The following is a 27330-nucleotide window of genomic DNA, read 5'->3' on the forward strand; positions in this document are numbered from 1 at the left end:
CTGCTCTAGACACCAGGGCACAAGGGAGCAAAGGGTTCAAATGGCAGAGAAAAACATTCGACAGAAAAAAGTAGGAAGAACTTTCTGAGAGTAAGAACTGTTGGAGAGTGGCAGAGGCTGCTTGGGAGTGTGGTTGAAGCTTTTCCACAGAGGCTATCTATTGGTAGTGCTTTGATTGTGCCTTCTTCTATGGCAGGAGGTTGGGCTGGATGGCTCTTGGAGATCTCTTCCAGCTCTAGGATTCTATATCAGGAGTAGGAAATATGGGGTCTCATGGAGACACTTTTCTCTCCCGCCCACCATCTCATCCTGACCAAGGCCAACTCTTTTGGGATCCAAACCTTTCCTGTATTTCCTTCACTTTCTGACTCCAAAAGAGAAGGGGAGGAAAGGGCAGCGAACGGGCTTGGGGAGGAACCCCCTCCCCCCAGCCCGCCATGCAGGCGCCAAGATAGAAAGTTTGCCTATGCCTCTCCTAGACCCTTGGGAAGGGTCTGACGTAGGATTCAATACAAAAGCCCAATAGGGATCTTGTTTACTGTGTACCAATCTTGCTGTGTATCAAATAATAATAATAAATCTTTATTTATATCCTGCTTTCTTCCCACGAAGGGACCCAAAGTGGCTTCCAACATATTAATATCATAGAAACAACAATCTAAACAAATAAAACAATCAATAAACATTTAAAAAAATCTTAAAGTAAAAACAGTTAAAAAACAATATACATTAATTTGGCAATTAATGTTGGGAAAAAGAAAAACATATCCTCGTTGAAGAACAGGCTGGCTTCAGACAGAGTAGATTGACTATTGACAATTGCTTTGTTTTAAATCATATAATTGCAAAATATGTCAGCAGAGGGAAACAACTGTACGCCGCCTTTATAGATCTTAGTGCAGCATTTGACACTGTAAATAGAGAGACGTTATGGAAGAAACTAACTGATCTCAACATGGAACCCAGACTGCTGGCACTAATCAAAGCACTCTACACAAGCACCTACCTGAAAGTGCGATTTGGGATGCAAGGAGCCATGACAAACAGTATAGAAACATACAAAGGGGTCAGACAAGGGTGTATATTAGCACCACTGTTATTCAGCTTATACGTAAATGATCTCCCCGAACAGTTGAAGGACCCAGAGACACATATGCCTAAACTGTGCAACACACATTTTAACATCCTTCTATATGCCGACGATATGATTTTACTATCATATTCGCAAGTCGGGCTACGTAGACTGCTGAGAAGATTTAATTCCTATTGTCATAACAACGCTCTAACTATTAATAAATCAAAGTCAAAAATAATGGTATTTGGCAAACGACATAACAGACATAGATGGTTCCTGGACGGTGAATCAATAGAGCAAGTTTGCACTTTCACATATCTGGGAATTGTTTTTTCTGAGACCGGCTCTTGGCTACCACACCACCAAAAAAGCTCAGTTAGGGCGAGAGTACGTGCAAATCAACTACTTAAATTGATAAATCACAACCATCCAGGATCCTTAGACCCACTTCTTAAAGTATATAAAGCAAAAGTAACTCCCATGCTCTTATACAGAGCTGAAGTTTGGGGTCTAAACCAGGTACCATTATTAGAGCAAGCACAATCACAGCACCTGCGAAGTTTTCTAGGAGTGAACAGGACGACCCCAGCTGCCGCAGTAAGAGCGGAACTGGGAGTATATATAGTGGATGGCTTATCTAAAATCAGGGCCTACAACTACTGGGCAAAACTGATTGCCAGGGCAAATGATAGACTTCCAAAATTGTGCCTATTGGAGCAGAAAGAAAATCAACATCAATCCTCTTGGCTAGTTCTCCTGACAAAATATATTAGGAGCTGTGGACTCCCGACTCAGTATCTGAACCTCTTAGAAGAGCTAGACCCAAAAATAGTTGCTCAACGAGTATTGGATATAGAAGGCCAAAAAGACATTGCTACTCTCAGTAAAGCTGGCTCATTGAAATGGTTAAGCCACTTTAAACACACCTTCCAAACAGCTCGATATCTAAAAACAGATATGCCAAAACACCTCAGGAGGGTATTTACCAGAGCTCGTTTTGAGCAGCTGGATTCAATGGTCAAGCACGGAAGGTTTAATCAGGTCCCATACAACGATCGAGTTTGTATTTGCGGAGCATCAGAGGTGGAGGATATCACACATGTTTTGTTCAACTGTGAGCTGTATAAGAAAGAGAGAGGCCATTGCCTTGGACCATACATTATTCACAAAACACACTGGGATCCACATATTAAAACTTCATTTTTGTTGGCCGGCCAGAATCCTAAAATAACACACAAAACAGCCCTTTTTCTATTCAAAGCAACACAGCTGAGAATTGCACATTTAGAATCAATTGGGGTAAACTGTGGAGGTGACACAGATATTTGACCTGAACGGGATCTGCCAACAGTTTGTTTATTTTAACCTCTTTTATTTTAACCTCTCTTATACCGAGCGTTGTATGTTGTATGACTATGTGTTAAATGTGTTATGTGTTAAATGTGTTATATGTTAAATGTTTTGATACGGCCAATAGGCCAATCAATAAAACGTATCTATCTAATATACATTAATGTGGTATCTTGTCGGTTGATGATAAATTGTTGACATTTCCTGTCATTTCAGTCTAGATTTTCTCGCTGTAGACCTGCCTAAACAGAAAGGTGTTTAGCTACTTTTTGAAGGCGGAAAGGGAGGGAGATGTTTTAATTTCTTTCAGGAGGGTATTCGAAAGGCTCAGGGTGGCCACCAAGAAGGCCCTCTCCCTCATTGCTGCTAGCTGCATTTGGGACAGTAAGAAGCAAGAGCAGGGCTATGACTATGATATAATAATAATAAAACTTTATTTATACCCCACTACCATCTCCCCATGGGACTCGGTGCGGCTTGCATGAGGCCAAGCCCACAGTACAATAACAAGACAATAAATACAAAACAGTAATAAAAACAGTAACAAAATAATCAATGCAAAACAGTTAAAATACATCTCATAAACAAAAATTCACAATAAACAGTATCAATAACAACATATGTTTTAAAAATCTATGGCTGGGCCAAATGTAATAATTTAAAATTTAAAAACAATGCTGGGCATGGACAGGATTGAATATAACTGGGATAGAGTTTTCAGAAAGAGATGGGGCGTACAGACAAACCTAAATCAGTGATAAAATGCATTTAGAGGACATATTGCTGAGAGTATTTCCTTATTCTGGAAAGGCACACTGGAACAACCACATTTTCAGGCTCCTCCTAAAGACTGCCAGAGTTGGGGCATGTCTGATGTCCTTGGGAAGTGAGTTCCAGAGTCGAGGGGCCACCACCGAGAAGGCCCTCTCCCTTGTCCCCACCAATCGTACCTGCGATGGAGGTGGGAGCGCAAGTAGGGCCTCTTCAGATGATTGTGTGCCAGCTACAACCATACCTCGTGAAGTCGGATCTGGCCAGGGTGGTCCATGCCTTAGTCACCTCCAGATTGGATTACTGTAATGCACTTTACATGGGACTGCACTTGAAAATGGCCCGGAAATTTCAATTGGTACAATGAGCAGCGGCCAGGTTGTTAACTGGTGCTTCTTGCAGGGAGCGGTCAACCCGCCTGTTTAAGGAGTTCCACTGGCTGCCGTTCATTTTCCGATCCCAATTCAAGGTGCAGGTTCTTACCTACAAAGCCCTGAACAGTTTGGGACCTGCCTACCTGTGTGATTGCATTTCTGTGTACGAACCCACACAATCCAGTTAACCCTCCTGTTTAAGAAGATCCACTAGCTGCCGTTTATTTTCCAATCCCAATTCAAGGTACAGGTTTCCATTACGAACCCACACAATCTCTTCGATCTTCCCAAGAGGCTCTTCTCTCGCTCCCGCCCACATCACAAGTGCGCCTTGTGGAGACGAGAGAGAGGGCTTTCTCTGTGGTGGCTCCCCGTCTCTGGAACTCACTCCTCAGAGATATTAGGCAAGCCCCCACAATGCCAATCTTCAAGAGGAATTTGAAAACCTGGTTATTCCAATGTGCCTTTCTCCCTGACCACACTTTGCACAAACTGTCCTTAGAAGCACTTTTTTTAATGGTTTGTGCAATGAAATCCTTCCTCATTCCTGGAGCCTCCTCTGTATAATTTACAACGTCCTATCTCCTAGTGTTTTAAAATTTTTAAAAATGTTATCCGTGAATCTGGCCCTGCCTAGTGAAATTTTCTGTGGTTTTAATACTTGATTTTATATTGTTGTGTCATTATTTTGATTCTGCATTTTATGTATTTTGCTAGGTTCTACTTTGTTTTGGTGTTACTTATTGTATTGTATTCATGGAAGTGGCCTCATGTAAGCCTCATGAGGAAGATGGAGCGGGGTATAAATAAAGTTATTATTATTATTATTATTATTATTATTATGATTATTATGTATTTCTTTGCGACTCTTTCCTCATTCCCTCCCTTCTCCATTCCTTTCTTTCTCTGCTTCTTTCCTTCCTTCCTTCCCCTCTCCCTTCTCCAGCTCTGAGAAGGCCTACCTCACAATGTCTCCAGACTCTTTCCTTCCTCCCTTTCCCTCCAAAACATGTCATCTTTCTTTCCCAGTGGCATTGCAGAGGTCCACTTCACCAAGCAACAGCCACCTCAGTGACATCACAGAGGGCCACTTCACCTAGCAACAGCTTTTGTGGTAGAGGCAGACTTATTTCGACTTTTATATACATACAGATTGCGTTTCAAGCTTTGTGCTTTCTCAGCAGAACGGCTTGGCTATTTAAAACCTTCCTAGAAAGAGGTGCAAAGTCACCTTGAGCCCCGCACTGGGAGAAAGGTGGGTAATAAATATAAATGTGACAAGGGCTTGGGTGGCTCCTTTGGGAAGGAAGGCCTCTCGGCCCAGGCTGGTCAGACTGGCTTTTAAAGACACAACAAGGGAGCTTTGTGTCTCAAACAGTAATAAGTCTTCCCAGAATTTCTGCTATTCAGACATTTGCATAATATGCATCTGAACCTACAAGGAGAATAAAAGGAAAGAACGAATGAATACTCACTTGTGGTGCCTAATCTGTTGTATTGAAAACCTCTTGGATGGATCATATTCAAGCATTCCTGCAAAGAAGGAAGCAAGAGGGATCATATAAAGCAAGGAAAGGAGGGGTCTCGCTTCAGAAGTCGTCTCCGGTCGGCTGCTTTCCTTGTTGTTGTTGTCGTGTCATTAAGGAAGCGTTGTCTAAATCCAAAATGCACCAAAGAATGACTTTTCCTTTTCATCAACCACCACCATTGTCTTACTTTTCATTTTATTGAACTGCCTTTTAGGCCTACCAGAATATACTGCCTGCTTTCTCCCTTCTCCAGCTCTGAAAACGTCTCCCACACAATGTCTCCAAGCTGATGCACTGGTAGGCAGGCTCTTTTTGTGGCTTTCTTTCTTTTCTTCTTTCAATCCCCGTATACACCTTCTACCTCTCCCCTAATTTCCTTCCTCCCTTTTTTACAGTATTTATATTTATTTACAGGATTTATATTCCATGCTTTTCACCCTGAAGGGGACTCAAAGCAGATCACTGAACAATGTCAATTAGACAATGACAAGACAGACAACATGGAGCTCCCTCCCACAGGAGATTAGAACTGCTCCCTCCCTCCTGACGTTCAGGAAGCTAACAAAGACTTGGCTATGGAATGCAGCCTTTGATAACTGAGTCAACTTTGGTCCACATGGAAGGAGAATGAATAATTGTGAATTATGACCAGGAATGCTTTGACGACGTGGCTATATAAGTATGGTGATGACGATGTTGTATTGTAATATGTTTTTAATTGTGTAATGATGATGCATTGTGTGGTTTGTATTTTTGTATATGAACACATGTGGTAAACCGGATCTGAGTCCCTCTTGTAGGTGAGAAGATCGGTATAGAAAACTTTTTTTATTATTATTATAGAGGTATATATAGGCTTTCCCATCTTTCGGCATCTGTGTGTTCTGGTCACAAGAGGTGCTGTCCGTCTATCTTCCCTGTCAAAGAGCTTTTTTGTTCGTAAACTTCCTCTTTTTTATATATAGAATCGCCGTGCCAAAATACTATTGATCTACTCCCTGTTATTTACATATTTATCTACTCACATTGCTGTTTTCGATCTGCTAGGTGGGCAGGGAGCTGAGCTGGACTGAGGGTCAGGACCTCTGACCCAGGCTTCGAACCTTTGTTTCGGTTGGCAAGATTTACTTCAGCTGGTAATTAACCTGCTGTACTAAACCCGGCCCTTGCTTCCTCTTATACATTTCCCACTCTCCTTACCTTCGTCCTTTCTTTCTCTTCCCTTTTCTTTATTTTCTTCCCTTCTCTTCTTTCCTTTCTATTCTCTCCTTTCTCTTCCTCCCCTCCATAACTTTCCCTGTTTCTTTCCCTCTTTCTTTCTCTCCTCCCTCCCTCCCCTCCCCTCATACATGTCACTTAGCAGCAGCCAAACAACTACACTTCTTTTATTTCTCATTCATACCACAGAGCGCCACTTCACCCAGCAAGAACTAAGTTCACACTGTTCCTTTTCTTTCTCTCTTCTCTTAGCCCAAAAAGGAGTGGTTTTTAAAAATTAAATTTTTTATGTGGACGTTGAAAGGTATGCGGGCCAAGTTTAGTCCAGATCTATCAAGCCACGGAGGACTCTTTGTGGTACAAACCAACTGACATACAAAGAACGTTCATGAAAGATTTCCCCTGACCCACTTCTATTTATCACAGGACGCTGAAACTACATACATGTAATGACATGAGTCTTTATAGGTTACGTGCCAATTTACAACTTGGAATTGATAATGGTCTTCATTGTACAGGTGTTGAAGTGTGTGAGGTTTGAGAATCCAGATCAGTCAAGTTTCTTTCCTTGCAAGGCCACACATCAAAGGAGACGTTTGATGAGATGGAAGAGACTGATGGTGAGGATTCCCCATTAGATGATGGACTCAAGGACTGGCGTCACCACTTCCAGAGTGTCCAGACTTCAGTACAAACAGCTCCAATTCCAGGGCAACCCCACTCGGCTATTGAGGAACACACCATCCAGCAAGTGGGGGTCGCCATTTTGGAAAATTGCCACATATCCATGAAAATGAACAAAATCTGGCTACCAGCATTAAAAATATCTAAAATTATAACAGTAAATTAAAAACAACATGCAAATGCCAGACAAGAAACTCCAGACAAGAAGCAATCAGGGACAGCTAATCACCTCTCAACCAAGGATTCCCCCAGGCAATAACAAGCCACACCTAAAAACTGTCAGGCCATCAAACGCTAATCAAGGTGGCCAACTGAAATATTAACATCTACCTCCAACAGACAAGCATTCTTTCTCCCACCCTGGACTTTCCACAGATATATATACCCAATTTTCCTAGTTTCTAACAGACCTCATACCCGCTGAGGATGCCTGCCATAGATGCAGGCAAAACATCAGAAGAGAATACTTCTAAAACATGGCCATACAGCCTGAAAAAACTACAACAACCAAACAAGTTGAATGCTCTCAGAATCTATTGACAATGATATGCCATTGAAACTAGGAGGCCTCTTTCAACGTACTGATCGCACAGGAGGAAAGCTGGTTCCATCACTCAGATCCTGAGACTCAAGTACAGTAGACGCAATGGAAGCCTCATGACTCACCACTTCCAAAGAAGGCCTGTGCCCAACTCTCAGCAGGCAAGGTCATGCTCACAGTATTTTGAGACCAGCATGGAGTAGGACTGATGGATTTCCTTGCAAAGGATCCCACGATCACTGGGGCAGACTAGGCTTCACTGCTGCGGACATTGCGGGAGGTCATCAAAACCAAGAGACAATGTGGTGTCCATCACCTTCTGCAAGACAGTGCATCAGTTCACAACTCATCTGTTGCTCAAATAAAAGAAGCATGTTCCTGTGGCTTTGGAATTCCATCACATCCCACCTTCTTCACCCGACCTCGCACCATCAGACTTCCATCTCTTTTCAACAAGGATGTTATTTTTGAAGGGCAAGCATTGCTCAGGAGATGAGACTCTGATTTCCGAAGTCACAATGTGGCTTTTGGAGCAACCTGTTGACTCGTACAAGCAAGGTGTCTACAGTTGCTTTAAAAGGTGGGAGAAGTGTGTGTCTCTAGGTGACAACCATGGAGAGAAGGACTCAGAACTGGACCAAGTTTCATTGCGCTCAGTCCACAGGAAGTGGGTCAGGGAAATCTTTAATGAACACCCCTTGTATGTTGACTGGGACTTTTTAAAGGCAGCTGAGATAATGGGAGAGGAGAGGATTAATACGGACCGTTCCTGCTGTGTCTGAAGATATGGATTTCTGGGCTCCAACCAAACACCTAAAAAAAGCCTCAATGCTTTGCCTCTACTTGGTATAAAATGAAGATGGTTCTGGACTCAGTACTAAGAGAGCTTGAACTAATAAATGACACTCAAATGGAGGGGAGAGTTCAAAGAGAAATCAAAGAGGGGGCGCTTTGATTGTGTTTTTCCAGCATGAAGGCCAAAGGGGGTTGGACTAGATGGCCCATGCAGTCTCTTCCCATTGTAGTTTTAATTATTACCAGGTTGGGTACCTAGTGGTGCCTGGGTTATTTGAAAAATAATGTACAAAATGCATACGGTTGTGGATTAACTACAACTGACATCATTCCAGGTTAACCCCAAGAAACTCCATCAGTACTTAAAGTTTGTTATGTTGGGCAAGCTTGCTCTAGGTGCATCTTCGGTGGAGTTCAGTGCGCTCTCTGGCTGCAGGGTAAACTACCATTCCCACTATGATAGTTTTCTTAAACCCCAGTAGGTTGAGTTAGTCATGGGGATTCTGTGTGTTAAATTTTGGTACAGGTCCATCATCGGTAGAGATAACAGTTTCTCTGGTTGTGGGTGATCTACAACACCCAGAAAGGAAGGTCAGTTCCCCTCAAACCCCTACAGTAATCCAATTTCAGTATATTAGGTCTGTGTGCCAAGTTTGCTCCAGATTCATCCGTGTTTGGGTTCTCAGTACTCTCTGGATGTAGGTGAACTACAACTCCCCCAAATCAAAGTGAATTTCCCCCAGAGACTTCCAGTATTTTTTGTAGGTCATGGGGGCTCTGTGTGCCAAGTTAGTTTCAGGTCCATCATTGGTGGGGTCCAGAGTGCTCATTGAATGCAGGTGAACCCAGTCCCTACAACTCCTACAAATCATGGTGAATCCTTCCCAAGCCTCTCTAGTATGTTCACTTGCTGATCAATTCTTCTGTCTATTGTATGCCATAAAAAAGAACAGGAAAAGGTTAAGGGAGAGGCAGTGGGCAGAGTCATGCAAATTCCACACCAATGGAGAGGGTAACAAACACTGGGTTATCTATGGGGGAGAAAACACATAAAATCTAGGATGAAATGGTCCCCAAATGAAAGCCTTCACTTGGGTGGTGGGCAGAATGGTGTTTGTGGAGGACTCTTACACATGTTCAAGTTGCTCACTATAACCTGCAATGCCATTGGAGGGAGGGGCATCAGTTTCTCCTGAGTAGTGGGAGTTACAGCTTTTTGTGAAGGCAGCCACACATTCACATACATATTTTCACTTTTATTGTGTGTATAGATAGAAAGATAATCAATATCATTACTGTACACCAGGGGTCCACAAACTTTTTGAACAGAGGGCCAGGTCACAGTCCCTCAAACTGTTGGAGGGCCGGATTATAATTTGAAAAAGCATGAATGAATTCCTATGCATACTGCACACATCTTATTTGTAGTGAAAAAACACTTTAAAACAATACAATAATTAAAATGAACAACAATTTTAACAAATATAAACTTGTTAGTATTTCAAAGGGAAGTGTGAGCCTGCTTTTGGCTGAAGAGATAAGATTGTTGTTGTTATTGTTCGCTTTCAAGTCGTTTCAGACTTAAGTTGACCCTGAGCAAGGGCCAGGTAAATGACCTTGGAGGGCCATATCCGGCCCCCGGGCCTTAGTTTGAGGACCCCTGCTGTAGACTTAATTGAGGACTCTTGCTTAACAGGAGAAAGAGGTCCTGAGATGGAAGAAAGGGTAGAATGTGTAATGACTGGGAATGGGAGGGCCTTTTTGTATTCATATGAATCAGGATAGTCCTGACTGGCAGGAGACAACTACAGACTTTCAGAGGACAACTGATAATATAACATCAGACTCTATTGCTCATCTCACCGTAGTGTGTGGCCAAAATCAACATCTTCTGGAAATGAACAATTTTGTGGTGGAAATTGCTGATTTAATGATCAATAGAGGCAGATGGACCTCAAGGAGGGCGGTCTGCAAATCTCTGGCTCAAATCTTATCAAAGAGACCATTGGAAGTCAGAGTGAAGGCCATAACATGGTTACGTAGAGACTATCAATCATGTGATCGCTCTACTTGTCTTCTAATTACACCAGAAGACAAGTCATGGCTCGGTGACCTATTAGCAATTTGACCTTGCATAAAAGAATGGGGCATTACCAGCAGGAAGGTACTTGTGGATGTTCACCCCCTTGTTGACATCACAGAACCTTCTCACCATGTTTCATCTGGTTCCAGTGATAAATCCACAAATAACTCCCCAGTTAGGACCAACCCCCCCCCCCATCTGCACAGTATCAGTTTCAAACCCTATCTGCTTCTGTTGTCCCCACTCAATCGGCTACACTCTCCCACCCAAGGACTCTCCCTCTTTTCAGTCCTATTAGTTCCCTTGACGATTCCCTCTCCACGATATCAGAAACACCTTCATTTAACCTTCAAAGTAAATCGCTTTCTAGCTCCCCTTTTTTAGAGATTAGATTTTTTTAGAGATTAGATTCAGATAGCCACTGAATCTAATTCTCGAGGAGAAAGAGGGGTTCCGGATGAAATGGGCACCATTCAGGTTGTGTGGGGGAGGAGATTTGCCGGTCAACATCATACCAGGGAGAACCGCAACCAAGTTCTTGCGTCTCTGGAGAAGGTAGGATGTGGTAGACTCCATGACAGACCCCCTGGACTTAAGGTCCTACTGGTAAACGCCAGATCCGTCAATGGAAAGACTGCTGCCATCCAGGATCTGATCCTGGATGAGAGGGCTTGCACCACTGAGACCTGGCTGGACGAGATGGGAGTGGTGGTAAATCTGACCCAGCTGTGCCCACTGGGTTTCGGGGTGCACCAGCAGGCTAGGTCTGGGGGGCGGGGAAGAGGGGTCACAGTAGTCTTTCAGCAGTCCATCGCCGTGGTCAGATGTGCTGTACTGCAATCTTCTGGGTTTGAGTGTGTTCACCTGAGGGTGGGGAACCGTGATGGCTTGGGGATTCTGCTGGTGTACCGCCCACCTCGCGACTCAGCAGTCTCCCTGCCTGAGCTAGCAGATGTGGTCTCCAATTCGGCTCTGGTCTCCCGGCACTTGATCGTGCTGGGGGATTTTAACATTCATGCAGAGACCACTTTAACAGGAGTGGCTCAAGACTTCATGGTTGCCATGACAACCATGGGGCTATCACCAGTCATATCTGGACCCACCCATCAGGCTGGACATACAATTGACTTAGTTTTTGTTGCAGACAGTGGAATGGTCAGAGTGGAAGAGCAAAAAATTATCCCACTGTCATGGTCTGACCATCATCTGATCAGTTTTAGACTTGCTGTGACCTCTAACCTTCGCAGGGGTGGACGACCAATTAAGATGGTCCGCCCCAGGAAACCGATGGATCCGGATGGATTTCTGAGGAATTTTGGGTCTCTTCCTGTCATGGAACCTGGTAATCCCGTCGGCACCCTGGTTGATCTCTATAACAGTGAGATGGCCAGGGTGATAGACACAATTGCTCCCGAACATCCCCTCTCGTTGCACAGAGACACACCATCTCTTTGTTTTACTGGGGAGTTGGCTGTGATGAAGCACAGGAGGAGACTAGAGTTTATCTGGAGGAAATCTCGGGGTGTTTCTGACCCAACGTGGGCTAGATCTCAATTAGGGCATATACCATGGCTATATGGGTAGCCAGGGAGACCTTCCTGACTGCCCGCATAGCATCTGCATCTAATAGATCTTCGGACTTGTTTCGGGTCGTTGGGGAGTTCCTTCACCCCCCCCCCCCCCGGGTGGAGGAGGCTATTGACGACCCAACAACTCGGTGCTGCAAGTTCACGCACCATTTTGCAGATAAAGTCGCTCAGATATGCCTCGTGTTAGACACCAGTTTAAATACCTTGCCAGGGGAGGTAACTGAGGCATCTGCTTGTCCAGTTTTGTGGGATTCTTTCCGGCTTGTTCTTCCTGTGGACGTGGAGGGGGTCCTTGGGGCTGTGAGGGCAACCATGTCGGCTCTGGACCTTTGCCCTTCTTGGCTAATTAAATCAGCTAGAGGTGGTTTGATTGATTGGTTTGTATTGATAATTAATACATCTTTGGAGCAAGGGATTTTTCCATCTGGGCTGAAACAGGCTGTGGTGAGACCACTCCTGAAAAAAGCCTCCCTCGACTCCATGGTATTGACCAATTACTAACCAATCTCCAATCTCCAACCTCCCATTTTGGGGCAAGGTGCTCGAGCGGGTGGTTGCCTCTCAGCTCCAGGGTTTTCTGATTGAAAAACTATCTGGACCAGTCACAGTCTGGCTTCAGGCCTGCTCATGATACTGAGATGACTTTGGTCACCTTGGTAGATGATCTCCGCAGGGAACTGGACAGAGCGAGTATGACCCTGTTGGTTCTCTTCGACATATCAGAAGCTTTCGATACCATCTATCATGGTATCCTTCTGGGACGACTCTCTGGGTTGGGCCTTGGAGGCACGGCTCTGTTGTGGCTCCGGCCCTTCCTGGAGAGTCGTTCCCAGCCGGTAAAGCTGGGTGACACCTGCTCGGACCCCTGGCCTTTGACCTGTGGGGTCCCGCAAGGTCCCATTCTGTCCCCCATGCTTTTCAACATTTAAATGAAACCACTGGGAGAGGTCATCCGGAGTTTTGGTCATCTATGCAGATGACACACAACTCTACTACTCTTTCCCACCTAACTCCAAGGAAGCCCCTCGAGTGCTGTACGAGTGCCTGGCCGCTGTGGCTGTCTGGATAAGGAGGAACAAGCTGAGGATCAATCCCTACAAGACAGAGGTCCTCCTGGTCGTTCGTAAACCAGATCGGGGTATAGGGTGGCAACCTGTGCTGGACAGAGTTGCACTTCCCCTGAAGTCACAGGACCGCAGTCTGGGTGTCCTCCTGGACTTATCACTTACGCTTGAAGCTCAGACGTCGGTGGTGGCCGGGAGGCCTTCGCACAATTAAGACTCATGCTCCAGCTGTGACCGTACCTCGTGAAGTCAGATCTGGCCAGGGTGGTCCATGCCTTAGTCACCTCCAGATTGGATTACTGTAATGCACTTTACATGGGACTGCACTTGAAAATGGCCCGGAAATTTCAATTGGTACAATGAGCAGCGGCCAGGTTGTTAACTGGTGCTTCTTGCAGGGAGCGGTCAACCCGCCTGTTTAAGGAGTTCCACTGGCTGCCGTTCATTTTTCGATCCCAATTCAAGGTGCAGGTTCTTACCTACAAAGCCCTGAACAGTTTGGGACCCGCCTACCTGTGTGACCGCATTTCTGTGTATGAATCCACATGATCTCTTCGATCATCTGCCCTGCTCACGTTCCCACCTCCATCGCAAGCGCAATTGGTGGTGACGAGGGAGATAGCCTCTTGGTGGTAGCCCCCCAACTCTGGAACTCACTTCCCAAGAACATCAGACATGCCCCAATGCTGGGAGTCTTTAGGAGGAGCCTGAAAATGTGGTTGTTCCAGTGTGCCTTCCCAGAATAAGGAAAACCTTTAGCAACATGTCCTCTAAATGCCCTTTAACATTTATTTAGGATTACCTGCACACCCTCATCTTTCTTTGAAAACCCTATCCTAGTTATACCTCCCTTGTTCATGTCCAGCATTATTTTTTAAAAAAAATAAATTATTACATTGAGCCCAGACATAGGTTTTTAAATGCTTGTATGTTATTATTCATTGATCTTTTTTTTTTGTTTTTGAGATTTATTTTAACTGTTTTGTATTGATTATTTTGTTATTGTCTTGTTTATTGATGTACTGTGGGCTTGGCCTCATATTAGCCGCACCGAGTCCCTTGGGGAGATGATAGCGAGGTATAAATAAAGTATTATTATTATTATTATTATTATTATTATTATTTATAATTAAACAGAGGCTGGATTGGGGTGCTTTGATTGTACTTTTCATGCCTGGCAGAAAGAAGAGGGTTGGATTAGATGGCTTTCTCTGGGGTCTCTTCCAACTCGAGGATTGTACAGGATTTATAGGTTGCTTACCGGGAGCCCCCGGTGGCACAGTGGGTTAAAGCACTGAGCTGCTGAGCTTGTTGATCGAAAGGTTGCAGGTTGGATTCTGGGGAGTGGCGTGAGCTTCGGCTGTCAGCCCTAGCTTCTGCCAACCTAGCAGTTCGAACACATGCAAATGTGAGTAGATCAATAGGTACTGCTTTGTAGGGAAGGTAACAGCGCTCCATGCATTCACACCGACCACATGACCTTGTAGGTGTCTATGGACAACACTGGCTCTTCAGCTTAGAAATGGAGGTGAGCACCACACCCCAGACTGGACTTAATGTCAGGGGACTACCTTTACCTTTACCTACCTATAACCGTAGTTCCCTGAGAAGTCACCTGTGAATTCGCACATATGGTATCTCTGCCCCTGCGCAGGACAGCTTTCGGAAACTTCTAGAAAAAAATATTTTTTACCCCTGCCTAGCCCCACCCACTCTCCTAAGTATATATAGCCTGTGGGTGGGGTTAGCCACCAGTTCTCTTCCACAGCAAAGCAGCCAGAAGGCCAGAAGGTGGGGCATAACACTCAAGGGGAGGACGGGTGGGGATGAGGAGTGTGACAGACCCGAAAAGGGAACTAATGGGCGGGTAGGATCCGCCAGGCAGTTAGTCTCAGTTTGTGTACCTCTGGGTACAAGACCTGACCCTGTTGAGACATCAGGAGGTCTGCCCTGTTTGGGAGACAGACGAAGGCACTGTTCGCTGATGGAGAGGGGAGAACCAGGGCTGTCTGGGCCACCAAGGGATAATCACAATGCATTGAGCATTTTCCCTCTTGACATTTCCCACTACCCTCAGTAAGAGGGAAAATAGGGGGAAGGCATACATGGGACAGCTGGTCCACGTTTGTAGGAAGGTATCCCCCAAGCACCCTTCCTCCGGGGAGGCATGTCGGTGGGCACAAAATAGGGCGCACTCTGAATTGAACCAAGTTGCAAACAGATCTATCTCTGGAGCTCTCCATGCTAGAAAGAGCCTGTGAGCCTCCTCCTGATTGAACGACCACTCATGGTGCATTAGGAGATGTCTGCTGAGGGAGTCTGTTAATGAGTTCTATTCTCCCAGGAGATGAGTCACCAAGAGATTAATCCTCGTTTCTATACACCAGCCCCATATTTGCATGGCTAGGGTCAAGAGAGGTTGAGAGTGGGTGCCCCACTGCTTGTTCAGATAGTACATCACCATGGTATTGTCGGTGTCTGGATCACCTGTCCCAATATGACCCCCATTTGAAGGACTTCAGTGCCCTCTCCATGGCAAGAAGTTCTAAGACGTTTATGTGTAGTGTGCCTTCATGTTTTGACCAAACGCCGTGAACGATGAGGCCGTGTGAATGTGTGCCTCATCCCATAAGGGAGGAAACTGTAGTTATTGTCCTGGTGGGGCGAGGAGAGTGGAACGGGAACCCCAAACACACTCAACTGGTCTACCCAACATTGGTGTGACTGATGGACAGAAGCCAGGAGGGAGAGTCTGCCAGAGGGGCTGTCCGTAAGGGTGGTGAAAAGGGAAAGGAACCAAGAAAGGAACCTGGCATATGGGGTAACTGAAGTGGTAGAAGCCATATGCCCCAATAAAATTTGGATCTGTTTGGAACCTGTGGTGGTGAGGGGCAATCGAGATATAGAAATAGGCATTCTTAAGGTCAGTGGTTGCAAGCCACACCCCCTTGGAAAGTAGGGGCATTATAGAGATAAGAGTGACCATGCGAAATTTCTTTGGCAAGATATATTTATTCAACGCTCGAAGATCCAGGATGGGGCGAAGACCTCCACCATGAACTAGGAAGTATCAGGAGAAAAAACAGAATGGAATAACAGAGGGGTCCACAGGGGAAATCGCTCCCTTCTGCAATAACATTTCAAATTCTTGTAGTAATGGGGAAGAAACCAAGGTTTCCCTAACATGACCTACTCTAGGCTGTTCTTCGAACTCAATGGAGTAGCCTCTCACCACAATGGATAAGACCCATCTGTCTGTAGTGATGTTACACCAATTGTGGTAAAAAGAGGAAAGCCTACTGCCAAAAAGGGGTGAGGGTACAGAGGAGGAACAGTATACAAGGAGGAAGAGGGCTCTGTAAGAGGCAAGTCAACCAGGGAGGTATGGGCCCTGACCAGGTCACTTGTGAGAGGGAGATCAAAGATGCTTCTTATAGCGGTTTGAAGTTTTGGTTTACCCTGAAAGGGTTGAGCCCTGGTCTTTAGGAAGAATTCCTCCTCCCTCCCTGGTACCTAGAGGACACGCCATTCCTGTATATGAAAGGACCTGCATAAGAATTTCCAAAGACCTTACAATAACTGGTGGTGGGTAGTTGCCACTTGGACCGTTGTTGGGGGTAAGGTTGCCATGTATAGCCAAACTTGTTGGCTGCCTGTCAGACATCTTGTTTCTATTTAAGCCTATCATCTGTTTCCGGGTTAAAGAGACCCTCCTCATGGAAGGGGAGGTCCTCAGCCAGGGCCTTTCCCTCATCAGACAAATTAGAGGCATGAAGCCACGCATGCGTCCTAATTGAAGTGGCGGTGGCAAACAAATTGCCTGCTGCCTCCGCCAAATGTTTGCGAAGTCCTTCTGCAATTTGGACAATGCAACTGCCTCAGCCTGCAGGGCTTTAGGGAGGTGTTGTTCATCTGGAGGTAAAGCCTCAATGTAAGGCAGTATCCTTGCCCATAAAAAGCTTTGAGAGCCACTCATATAAGTGGCGTAGTGAGCCATGCGGGTGAATAGACCCGTGGAAAAATTGGCCTTTTTGCCTATGGAGGCCACCTTCTTACCCTCCCTGTCGTGGGGGGGGGGGGGGAGATTGTTAGGGAGCCCTTGGGACGTTTAGTTTTTGCCACTTCCACAACCACAGTAGTGGGTTTGGGAGGGGTGATGACTCATTTAGCGGAGGACACATCAATCTCATACATAGAGTCTAGCCTTCTGGGTACGGCAGGCACCCCTGAGGGACGCATGTCAGCGACTTTTGCTAATTTAAGTAGGTACGGTAATATAGGTAGAGATGTGGTGAGTGCAACATTCTGTTCCTCGGACAGGAACATAGGGTCTTCTACATGTTCAGGGGGTTTAGGGGCAGGGATATCAAGGGCTTTGATCATCCTGTCCACTAACGCAGCAAACTTATTAAAATCAGCAGGTGGAATAAAAATAGCGTCCTCACCGCCCGTGACCTGTGTCAAAGTTAGTATCTCTCAGTTCAATTGTCTTTTGTTCAGGAACATTAGATAAGTCCATCACATTGGGCCCGAGAGAAGTAGCATTGCTTGGTAGTTGAGGATGAGCAGAGGTTGACACAACAGGAGGGCAACACAAGTTCTGGTCCCTACAGGGCGACACAATAGTAGAGCTACACATGTTTTGGGCAACTTAAGGTGCCGTAGCAGTAGGCATAGTAGGACCACACAAGTTCTGGATGACACAAGGTGCCTTTGTTAGAGGCAAAGCTGTGGAAGCTGGCACTGGCGCAGCCAAGGGGGCAGCTTTTGCAGAAGGAAAAATCTGCTATGGGGCCTGCCATCCCAGGGGGAGGAGAAGGAACTCCAGGCAGAGTAAAGTGGGGAGGCATGGGTGGCTGCACAAAAACAAACTGGCCTGAGGGGCCAAGCTGACAATAGCCCGGGAAGGGCATAGGTCCCGAGCCCAGATGCCTCCACTGAGAAGGAGAGTGGAAGGAACGGGAGTGCCGTCTTCCTTTGGAGTATCCGGAGGAAGACGAGGAGAACGAGAAAGATGAGTGGGAGCGGGGCCTGCTCCTGGATGCTGATTGGTATTGGCGACGTCAAGTGCCTCTGCTTCGCTGGGATGGGGACCTCGAACATCTTGTGCTTGCTCGAGCGGCGCACCACTAGCAGAAAACACGAGCGTTGGAGAGGGGCTCCTGGTATCGACATACCCATCGGCGTCTGCGAGGCCATGGCCTCTGCGGGTGCAGCCTCCTCGACGGCAGGGGATCCTCCCTTGCATTGGCGTTCATTGGGTCCCGCAGGTGGCAGCGTGTCGACCTTGAGAGAGAGAGGCGCCTCGATCCTGGAAATGGGAGGGGCGTTGCAGCGGCTCCCAAAAGCCTGGCTTCCGGATTGGAGAGAGGGAGCCGCAGCCGCAGAGAATAGGGCGGCATCAGGAGTGTAGAGTTCGCCCATCTCAGCATTCTGGGTGCGGCCCTGTGTGGAGGGTGAACCCACCGGCATCGCTGGTGTCGTGAGGCCCTCCGGGGTCGCCACTTGGCGCACATGCATGGTGCATGCCAGAGTCACCTCAGCCGTTCTAGATGCAATATCAGGCAACAGCAGGGGGAGCCCTGCGTCTCCCTGGCTCCTCGCCACCAATTGAGAGTTAGGAACAGGAGGAGTGGCAGAAAGACTTCCCGGATTTTTTAAAATAATTTTTATTGAAGTTTTTTTATTTTGGCATCAATACATCAGTAAGGTGTTAATCATTGACATATTGTTTGTACCTTAAAAAATCCAAAAGGGAGGGGAGGGGATGGGTGGTTGGTTGACCGGTGAGGTTAGCGGGAGTGGGTTAGATTTCTACCTAATGGGAGGGGGGGATGCTGGGGGTAGGAGGGGTGGGGAGGGTATGCTTCCTAATGGCGGATAGGGTAGGAAGGGGGGGGGGTAGGGAGATGTGCCAGTGATTATGGGAGGTGGGACGTGGAGTGTGTTAGTATTATTAAATCTTGTTATTTATTCATTTCCCCCGTGGTTAGTTAGTGATTGTTTTATTCTTTATACTTGCCGTCTGATTTCGTCTTGCTGTTTCCGATATCTTCTTTCCGTTCTTAACGTCCTTCTAGAAATTTCCTGATTGGAGACCAGTCTATTTTGGTTCCTCCTACTTTGTTTTGTTCCTATGTGTTGCGTCAGTGTATCCATATTCATTATGTCCATCAGTTTTAGTCTCCAGTCGTCCAGGTTCGGAGTTTCCTCGTTTTTCCATTTACTTGCTATTACTAATCTTGCTGCAGGGAAGATCCATATGGAAGAGGAGCTTGTCTTTATTCTTGTCTATTTCAAAGTCAAATATTCCTAATAGATAGTATTCTGCTTTCTTTTCTATTTGCAAATCCATTAATTTAGTTGTTATTTTATGTATCTCCGTCCAAATTTTAAAAATTTTTTCACAAGTCCACCAGAGGTGGAGAAAGGTCCCTTTTTTGTCTTTGCACTTCCAGCATCTTTCCAATGTATTTTTATAGTACTTGGCCAGTTTACTTGGTGTTATGTACCCTTGGAACATCATTTTGAACCAGTTTTCTTTTAAACTATAGGAATTAGTCCATTTTAGTTTTTCCTTCCATATTTTTTCCCATTCCAACTTATCTATAGTGTGGCCTAGGTTATTTGTCCACCTTGTAATATAGCTGTCCATGCTTTTACTCTCTGTTTTCCAGTTTAGTAAGATTTTGTATAATTTTGTGATTCCTTTGTTTTCGGTTTCCATTATTCTTTCCCAGTATTTTTCTCTGTTCTCGAATCCTTTTCTCTTGTCTTTATTATATGCCTCACTTAATTGTCTGTATTGAAACCACGTGATTTCCCCGTATGTTGTTTTGATCTCATCTAATGTTTTGAGCTTGTATCCTTCTCTGTCTTTCTTTAAAATGTCCTTGTATCTGAGCCAGTTTTCCCATCCAAGTTCTCTTCTTTGGGTGGCCTCTAGTGGGGAGATCCAAAGAGGTGTATTTTGATGAAATTTGTCTTTATATTTCTCCCAGATTTTTATTAGCGACGACCTGACAAAATGGTTGCCAAAGTTCTTTTCTATTTTCTTCTTATCGTACCATAGGTACGCGTGCCAACCACTACGTAGGTTTCTTCTAATGCCAGAGTTTTGTGTTTATTTAATTTAGTCCATTCCTTAATCCATATCAAGCCACAGGCATCATGGTACGCTTGTAAATCCGGAAGTCCCAGTCCACCTTTTTCTTTTTTTCCAGTTAAACTTATGAATTTTATTCTTGGTTTCTTTCCACCCCATACAAATTTTGATATTTCTTTGTTCCAATTCTTAATAATTTGGGCATTTCTGATTATTGGGATGACTTGGAATAAAAAGAGGAGTTTAGGCAAGATGGACATTTTAACGGCTGAGATTTTCCCTAGCATGGAGAGGTTCAGGTATTTCCATTTCATCAAATCTTTGCTGATCTCTTTCCACTTTACTTCATAGTTGTTCTTCAACGGGTGTGAGTTTTTTGCTGTTAAAGTTATACCTAAATATTTTATGTTGTCCGCGACTTGTATCCCACTTTTTTCCTCCAGTATTTTTTGACGTTCTTTGGTAATATTTTTTGTTAGCCATTTTGTTTTCTTTTTCTTTATAATTAGTCCTGCCAATGCGCCGAATTCTTCAATTTTGTTCATCCATATTTCAAAGTTGTCTAGCAGGTCTTCTATTATACAGATTACATCGTCCGCGAAAGCTCTTAACTTATACGAGTGTTTCCTTATTTTGATTCCTTTAAGCCTGTCATCTTTTCTTATGTTGTTTAGGAGTATCTCCAGTGACATAATGAAGAGCAGTGGGGATAATGGACATCCCTGGTGGGTACCTTTTTGTATTTGTATGTTTTCTGTCATGCATCCATTTACACATATTTTGGCTTCTTGAGTGTTGTAAATTGCTTCTATTGAGTTGATAAAGCGGAATCCCATATCTAATTCTTTTACTATGGCCATGAAGAATTCCCAATTAATTTGGTCAAAGGCCTTTTCGGCGTCCAATGATAGTAATGCACATTCCTAGTTTATCACTGTTTTTTTCGATGGTGTTGACTACTGTTCTAATGTTGTCCTTAATATGTCGGTGGGGTAGGAAACCTGCTTGTTCTTCTTGGATCCATTCTTTAAGGAAGTGTTTTAATCTTTCTGCAATTATACTTGCATATATTTTATAATCAACATTTAGCAGTGATATTGGGCAATAGTTCTTTACATCTGTTTTTTCCATTCCTTCTTTGTGTATCATTGTGATTTTTGCTTGTTTCCATGTGTTTGGGATTTTTTGAGTTTCCAGAGCCTGATTTATCATTTTTTTCAATTTGGGTAACAATTCTTTTTCATATGTTTTATAATATGTAGCCGTAAATCCGTCTGGGCCTGGTGTTTTAGCAGCGTCTAATTTTTTAATCACATTTTGAATTTCTTGGTTCGTTACTTCTTTGTTAAGATTTTCCCTGTGTTTTTCCGAGATCTTTGCCAACTTTTGTTCTCCCAAGTACCAAGTGATGTCGTCTATTTGGGGTTCTCCTCTTTGGTATAACTTTCCGTAGTATTCCTTCGTGTATTTCTTTCCTTCCAGCATGATCTTGGTGATATATTGCTTTTGTTTTGTTTTCCCGATCTTCCTTGCTAGCCATGTACCAATTTTGTTTGCATTATAAAAATGTGATTGTTTCGCAAATTTTAATTTTTTTTTGCCATCTCTTCTGTTTCTAGTTCTACTCTTATTCTCTGTAGCTTTTCGATTTCAAATGTCAGTTTAGTATTTTTTGGGTCTTGTTTCAACTTTCCTTCTGCCTCGTCCAGTTTGGATGTTATCATTTTCATCTGCTCATTTCTCTTCTTGTTTTTAATTGCCATCTGCTGTATACATATACCTCTGACCACTGCCTTTCCCGCATCCCATATTGTCTGTATATCTATATCCTCTGTTTTGTTTGTTTCAAAGTAATTTATTATATGTGTCCTGATACTTTGTTGTATCTCTTGATCTTTCAATAAGTTGTCATTCAATCTCCAGGTGCCTTGTCTTTTTTTTTTTTTTTGGTTGTATACAATCTCTATCGGGCTGTGGTCCGAGTCCTTCCTCGTTAGTATCTCTATTCTGTCTATTTTGGATGATAGTGAAAATGTAGTCCAAACCATGTCTATGCGTGACCAACTTCTGTGTCTCCCCGAGAAGTAAGTATAGTCTTTTTCTCTTGGATGATGGTTTCTCCATGCATCTTGTAAGTTTAAGTCCTCTAATATTTTGAGCATTGTTTGGGGGAGTAAATTTGCCTTTGATCCTTTCTGTTGTTCATTTTCAGATTTCCGATCGTATTTACTGTTTATTATTCCATTATAGTCTCCCATTATTATCAAATGTTCATATTCTTCTTCCTGGATTAGGCTCTTGAGTTTCTGTATAAATTTAGATTTGAGTCCGTTTGGTGCATAGATATTGCACACTAGAGTTTTTTGATTGTCAATTATTAGCATAACTCTAATTATTCTTCCTTCATTATCTTTGAATGCTTGGTATGAGTCTAGGTCTGGGTTTACGTATATGACTACTCGTTTCTTTTCCTGTGCTAGTGAGAAATATTCTTTTCCTATTTTTTTTTTGTATTATATGTGTTGCATGTTTTTTCGCGGTATGAATTTCTTGCAACGCTATCAAGTCGTATTTTCCTTTCTTAATCCTTTCAAATACTCTCCTTCGTTTATTCGGGGAATTTAACCCATTAATATTTTGATTGTAGCATTTAATTGACCTTTTCATGCTCATCTTGTTTTTCCACTATCTTCTCCAGTCTTGATATTGCTGATGACGTACATGGCAGTTCTTCTTTTTCAGGGGACTCTGTTCTACTTCTTTTAACTTGCATCATTTGTCCTGGGATATATTGATATTCTTGTTCTTCCTTGTTTTTCTTGATTGTTCTTAGGAAATCTGATGCTTTCTCTTCAAAAGTTATCCATATCTTCTCTTCTTGTAAGTCGCCATTAACCCCTCGCCTTTTTCCCATCTAAATCTAATGTGTTGTCTTTTGAGTTCATCAGCCAGTTCCTTATATTTTCTCCTCTTCTGTATGGTCGATTGAGTGTATTCTTTTAAGATAATGATTTTTTTTCTTTAAAGTATGGTGGAGTTTTATGGCTCTTCTTCAAAATTTCATCCTTTTTTTTGTAATAATTTTTATTGAGATTTCATAATAGCAATACATCAGTAAGATGTTGATCATTGATATATTGAAATTTACATTTAAAAGAGAGGGTAAGAGGCAGAGGATTGGGGGGGAGGGAGGGGAGGAAGTAAGGGTGTGGTCGGGGTATCTCACTAAGGGTTGGGTAGGGGGGGGCTGTGTATCAGACAGTGTGGGATGTCCCCTAACTAATCCGGATTGGGGTGGGGTGGTTGTGCATGGTAAAGGGGGTGGGTGAGACGTGGAGTGTGTTAGTAGATTGATAAGATTTCCCCTTTATTCATTGGTTGCCCCCATGGGTTAGTTGGTATTAGTGTGTTCTTTCTCTGTAAATCTTTGTTCTTCTTTGTCGTCATCCCATCTTTTCTATCTTGACTTTCCTTCTAAGTACTGCCTAATTGGAGACCAATCTGTTCTATTACTTCTTGTTCTCTGTTTAGCTGTCAAATGTTGTGTTAAAGTATCCATGTTCATGATGTCCATTAACTTCAGTCTCCATTCATCAATCTTTGGAGTTTCCTCGCTTTTCCACTTACTTGCCACTACAAGTCTTGCAGCAGTCGCCATGTGGAAAAAGAGTTTATCTTTATTCGTGTCTATCTTAAAGTCAAAAATTCCTAGTAAATAGTACTCTGCTTTTTTCTCTATTCTTAATTCCAGTATCTTTGTTGTTATTTCATGGATTTCCTGCCAGAATTTTTTAACTCTCCTGCAGAACCACCATAGATGTAGGAAGGTGCCTTCTTTGTCTTTACATTTCCAACATTTGTCGGTTACTTTTTTTGTAGTATTTTACCAGTTTACTTGGGGTTAGATACCATTGATACAGCATTTTCATCCAGTTTTCTCGTAGGCTGTATGAGTTGGTCCATTTTATCTTTGTCTTCCATGCATATTCCCAATTCGGTGTTGCGATTGCATGGCCAAGGTTGTCCGTCCATTTTTTAATGTAGCTATTTATTCTATTGCCTTCTGTTTTCCAATTTAGGAGGATTTTGTATAGTTTTGTTATTCCTTTCTTTTCTGTTGCCGTAATCCTTTCCCATTGTCTATCAGTGCTTTCGAATCCATCTTTTTTATCTCTGTTAAATGCTTCGTTTAATTGCCTGTATTGGAACCATGAGATTCCACCATATGTTTCTTTGATTTCTTCTAACAATTTTAATTTGAATCCTTCTCTCTCTTTCTTTAGAATGTCCTTATATGTAGGCCATTTTTCCCACCCTAATTCTCTTCTTTGGGTAGCTTCCAACGGCGATATCCATAAGGGGGTCTTTTGGTAGAACTTTTTCTTGTATTTTTCCCAGATTCTAATTATTGATGACCTAACGAAGTGGTTTCCAAAATTCTTTTCGATCTTCTTCTTGTCATACCACAGGTATGCGTGCCACCCACTCCGAAGGTCGTGCCCTTCAATTGCCAGCATTTTTGGTTTGTCTATATTTGCCCATTCTTTAATCCAATTTAGTCCACATGCGTTGTGGTATGTTTGCAAATCTGGGAGTCCTAATCCACCTCTTTCTTTTTCAACAATTAGGCTTGTGAATTTTATTCTCGGTTTTTTACCTCTCCATACAAATTTTGAGATTTCTTTGTTCCAATTTTTGATTACCTGGGCGGTTCTAATTATTGGTATTGTTTGGAACAGAAAGAGAATTTTGGGCAATATTGTCATTTTAATGGCAGAAATTCTTCCTAAGAAGGAGAGATTGAGGTGTTTCCAATTTTCTAAGTCTTTGCTGATTTCTCTCCATTTTACTTCGTAGTTATTTTTCAGTAAATGAGAGTTTTTTGCAGTTAGGGTTATACCAAGATATTTTATTTTGTCTGTTACTTGTATCCCGCTTTTTTCTTCCAGTATTCTTTGCCGCTTTTTTGTTACATTTTTTGTTAACCATTTAGTTTTGTTTTTGTTTATAATAAAGCCAGCCACCGCGCCAAATTCTTCAATTTTGTTCAACCCCAGTCCAAAATTTTCTAGCGGGTCTTCAATCACGCAGATTACATCGTCCGCGAATGCTCTTAACTTATATGTGTGTCTCCGTATTTTTATTCCTTTAAGTCTGTTGTCCTTTCTGATGTTATTGAGGAGAATCTCTAGTGACATAATAAAAAGCAGCGATGACAATGGGCACCCCTGTCGGGTTCCTTTTTGAATATTTATGCTCTGTGTTGTACTTCCATTTACTGATATTTTAGCTTCTTGTGTACTGTAGATCGATTCTATCGAGTTGATAAAGTGATGCCCCATATCCAATTCTTTTACTAATGTGAGGAAGAAGTCCCAGTTGATTTGATCGAAGGCTTTTTCGGCGTCTAATGATAGCAGTGCGCATTCTTTGTCTACGTTCTTCTCATAATATTCTATTACGTTCACTACTGTTCGGATGTTACCTTTTATTTGACGCTGTGGCAAAAAGCCGGCTTGTTCTTCTTCGATCCACTCTTTCAGGAATTGTTTCAATCTTTCGGCAATTATGCTTGCGTATATCTTATAGTCTACATTCAGTAGAGATATAGGGCGGTAGTTTTTTACGTCTGTTCTGTCAGTTCCTTCTTTATATATCATTGTTATTTTTGCCTGTTTCCATGTATTTGGGATTTTTTTGGTTTCTAAGGCCTCATTCATTAGTTTCTTTAATTTGGGTATCAATTCTTTTTCATAGGTCTTATAATAGGCTGCCGAGAAGCCATCTGGTCCCGGTGTTTTTGAGGGATCTAATTTCTTGATTGCATTTTGGATTTCTTGGTCTGTTATTTCTTTGTTTAAATTTCCTCTGTGCTCCTCTGAAATCTTTTCTAACTTTTGTTCACATAGATATTGACTTATTTCTTCTATCTTGGGTTCTCCTCGTGTATATAGTGTTCCATAGTATTCGTTGAATTGGTTTATTATATCCTGATCTCTTGTATATTCTCTATTGTTTGTGATTATCTTTGTAATACATTGCTTTTGTTTCGCTTTTCCAATCTTCCTTGCCAACCATGTTCCGACCTTATTTGTGTTATAGAAATGCGATTGTTTTACAAATTTTAGTTTTTTCGCCATCTGTTCTGTTTCTAGTTCTACTCTCCTTTTCTGGAGCATTTCAATTTCTAGAATTAAGTTAGTATTGCTTGGGTCTTGTTTCAGTTTATATTCTGCCTCATCTAATTTTGTTGTTATCTTGTTCATCTGCTCATTTCTCTTCTTGTTTCTTCTGGCCGCTTGTTGTATACAAATACCTCTTATGACTGCTTTTCCCGCATCCCATGTTGTCTGTATGTCTACCTCCACTGTTTCGTTTAGTTCGAAATATTCTGTTATGTAGGATCCTATGGACTGTTGGATTTCTTGATCTTTCAATAGGTTGTCGTCTAGTCTCCAGTTGCCTTGTCTTTTCTTTTGATTGTAGGTGAATTCAATTGGGCTGTGATCTGAATCTTTCCTTGTTAAAATCTCTATTCTGTCTATTTTAGTGATTAAGGAATGTGTTGTCCATACCATATCGATCCGTGAGCAACTTCTATGTCGTCCCGAAAAGTAGGTATAATCTTGTTCCTCTGGATGGTGGTTCCTCCATGCATCTTGCAGGCTAAATTCTTTTAATACATTGATCATCATCTTGGGTAGGAGGTTTGCCTTTATTGTTTTTTGTCGGCCGGGTTCGGATTTTCTATCTTGTTTGTTGTTTATTATGCCGTTGTAGTCTCCCATTATTATGAGGTGGTCATATTCTTCTTCTTGGATTAGCTTTTTTAGTTTCTGGGCAAATTTAGATTTTGGACCATTTGGTGCATAGATGTTGCACACTAATGTTTTCTGCTTGTCGAATGTTATTATAACTCCAATTATCCTTCCATCATCGTCCTTGAAAGCTTGTGTTGGGTTAAGGTCTTCGTTCACATATAAAATTACTCCTCTTTTCTTTTCTTTGGCTAGTGAGAAGAATTTCATCCCTGATGTGTTTTCTCCCAAATTGCACAATTACATCTCGTTCCACTTTATGTTTCTTTGCATAACCCGTCGTAATTCGATATGTTCTATCGATATTGGTTTCTGCATCCTCTTCTGGTTTTCC

The 27330-nt window shown here is 43.0% G+C and overlaps 1 protein-coding gene across 1 annotated transcript in view; it reads right to left on the reverse strand.

The window, feature by feature from the left end:
* The window catches only part of LOC137095199 (serine/threonine-protein kinase STK11-like), a 298229-nt gene that overhangs the window by 77869 nt on the left and 193030 nt on the right, over positions 1-27330 (reverse strand). Inside the window, exon 7 of the mRNA XM_067461585.1 lies at positions 5046-5103. Coding sequence (XP_067317686.1) covers positions 5046-5103 — 58 coding nt within the window. The remainder of the gene's footprint in view (positions 1-5045; positions 5104-27330) is intronic.

This window comes from Anolis sagrei, chromosome Y, assembly GCF_037176765.1.
Source record: "Anolis sagrei isolate rAnoSag1 chromosome Y, rAnoSag1.mat, whole genome shotgun sequence".
NCBI lineage: Eukaryota > Metazoa > Chordata > Lepidosauria > Squamata > Dactyloidae > Anolis > Anolis sagrei.